General features: G+C 49.2%; 1 protein-coding gene across 1 annotated transcript in view; it reads left to right on the plus strand.

Annotated features, from left to right (window-relative positions):
- Nucleotides 1–801: 801 nt before the first annotated feature.
- pth1r.L (parathyroid hormone 1 receptor L homeolog) overlaps nt 802–2,168 on the plus strand; it is a 205,213-nt gene continuing 203,846 nt past the window's right edge. Inside the window, exon 1 of the mRNA XM_018267030.2 lies at nt 802–2,168. Within this exon, the coding sequence (XP_018122519.1) occupies nt 2,094–2,168 (75 nt within the window). The 5' untranslated portion in view covers nt 802–2,093.

The raw sequence follows: 2,168 nt of genomic DNA on the forward strand, positions 1-2,168 counted from the left end.
AGCAAGATGCTGGGGGGATAAACCTGCTCCCCAATGTGTCTCTTGGCCACCAATTGCCTTTTGCCCATACAGCTTTATACCTGCCCCTGTCTTGTACTTGTGCTACACACATTGCCCAGTGAGCATCTCTCACACACTTACACACTCACAAACACACTCACACTGACACACTCACAAACACACACAATGACACACATACTGACACACACACTCAAACACACACACTCACAGACACACACACACTCACAGACACACACACACTCACAGACACACACACACTCACAGACACACACACACTCACAGACACACACACACTCACAGACACAGACACACTCACAGACACACACAGCCAGGGCTGCAGTCTTCCTCCCCAGTGCCCTTGCAGAGAGCCCCTTTTCATAAATTCAGCTGAAGGCTCATATTCACTGGCAACAAACTGCCCTGGGAACCTGGAACAAGTCATTCCTCTTTCATTTCCCAAAACTGCTGCTGCCTGATCCCATTCTGTCTCTTTAACCCATGAAATTAACTGCACAACAACACTACAACACACACACATATATATATATATATATATACACATACACATATATATATATATATATACACACACACACACACACACACACATATATATACACACACACACACACACATATATATATACACACAGACTCACACATATATATATATAGACACACACATATACAGACACTTACAGTATATCCCTTATCTATGAATGGAGCTTACACGTCACAGTCGCTAGAGGAGCCAATGAGCAGGGGGCACCTTCCCCCCAGTAACTTTCTCTTTTTATGAATGAAGTGGAGACTGTGGAGTAGAGAAGCTGCTGCCCATTCCCAGCCCTGAGCCCCTCTCTGCTCCCTCCCCGGCCCCTCTCATCTCTCTCATTCGCTTCAGCTTCTTCTTTCTCTACTGATGATCTGGAAGCTGTCGGGTCGGTAACAGGGAGAGGGGTCGCGCTGCACTGAGGTCTCCTGGGTTCACTCATCAGTCTGCCGGGAGAGAGCGAGAGGGAGCGATACAGACAAGTTGTAGATCCTCAGGTCGCATCTGTTTAACCACAACCGATCCAACTGGAAAGAGCAACTGCAGCAGAACATTTATCTGTCCAGAGTTCCCAGCCAATATGATCCGGAGGGATCGTATCCATGAGAATAACAGTGTGGACTTGACTTGTGTCCTGAGATCACTTCTCTGCTGACAAAACAGTCGCGACCACGGACATCGCAATCCTGAGATATCCCCCCCTATCCCTCAGGACAGCAGATCTCTCCACACAGGAGACCCCGTGGACCATACCAATAGTGGAGGAAAGGGGGTGAGACTTTGGGTTGGACAGCAGGACTGGTTGCTTCCCATGGCGGTGCCCTGATCTCAAGCAGGGGGGGAGCTCGGGTTTCTGAAGCCTCAGTGAGTATTAAATAAAAAAGAAGAGGAATACAAGTTTGGCTGCAGCATTGGAGCAAAGTAAACACCCCCATGTCACTGATTCCATGTTCTGATGGAAACCCCCTCCCCCCAGAGACCCCCAACTGCTCTCATCACACACAGGTCCCACTATGACATTCCCACTTTGTGGCACAGAAAGGAATCCCACTCATATAATTGCTTTGTAAAATAATCTGCAGCATTTTCTCCTGTCAGTGAGGGGAAAGAGTTGGGTAAATAACAGCCCTGGAATAGATCAGCATTTGCTCTTCCCCATTCGACCCCTGACAGACTCTGGTTCCTTTCCCTCTGCTCCAGGATATAAAGGGGAAGCTGAACTGCACCTCTGACACATGGATGGGATTTCTGTGCTGAGACACTGGCAGATATGACTGTTTCCTACTGGGTCTGCCGCTTCTTCTGCAACTACTGACTGACTGCTACTGACTGCTGCTACTACTAGCCTTCTGGACTCTCGGGCCATGGCATGTGGGTCACAAGGCAAGAGCCAAACTGGAATTCTGCTGGACTTGCTTGTAGTCAGTCTCACTGGGCAGCCTGGACCAAAGGAGTGTTAGAGCCAAACTGTTGGTCCTGCTCTTTGCCCCGGGGCATCTTTGGATGCTGCCAGCGCCTTGGATATGGGATCAAGTCTGGGTTGTTCCTGCTTCTGCCTGGTCTTCTGCTGCTCCCTCATCACTTCTGCCTGCGCCCTG

This window comes from Xenopus laevis, chromosome 6L, assembly GCF_017654675.1.
Source record: "Xenopus laevis strain J_2021 chromosome 6L, Xenopus_laevis_v10.1, whole genome shotgun sequence".
In the NCBI taxonomy this organism is placed as follows: Eukaryota; Metazoa; Chordata; class Amphibia; order Anura; family Pipidae; genus Xenopus; species Xenopus laevis.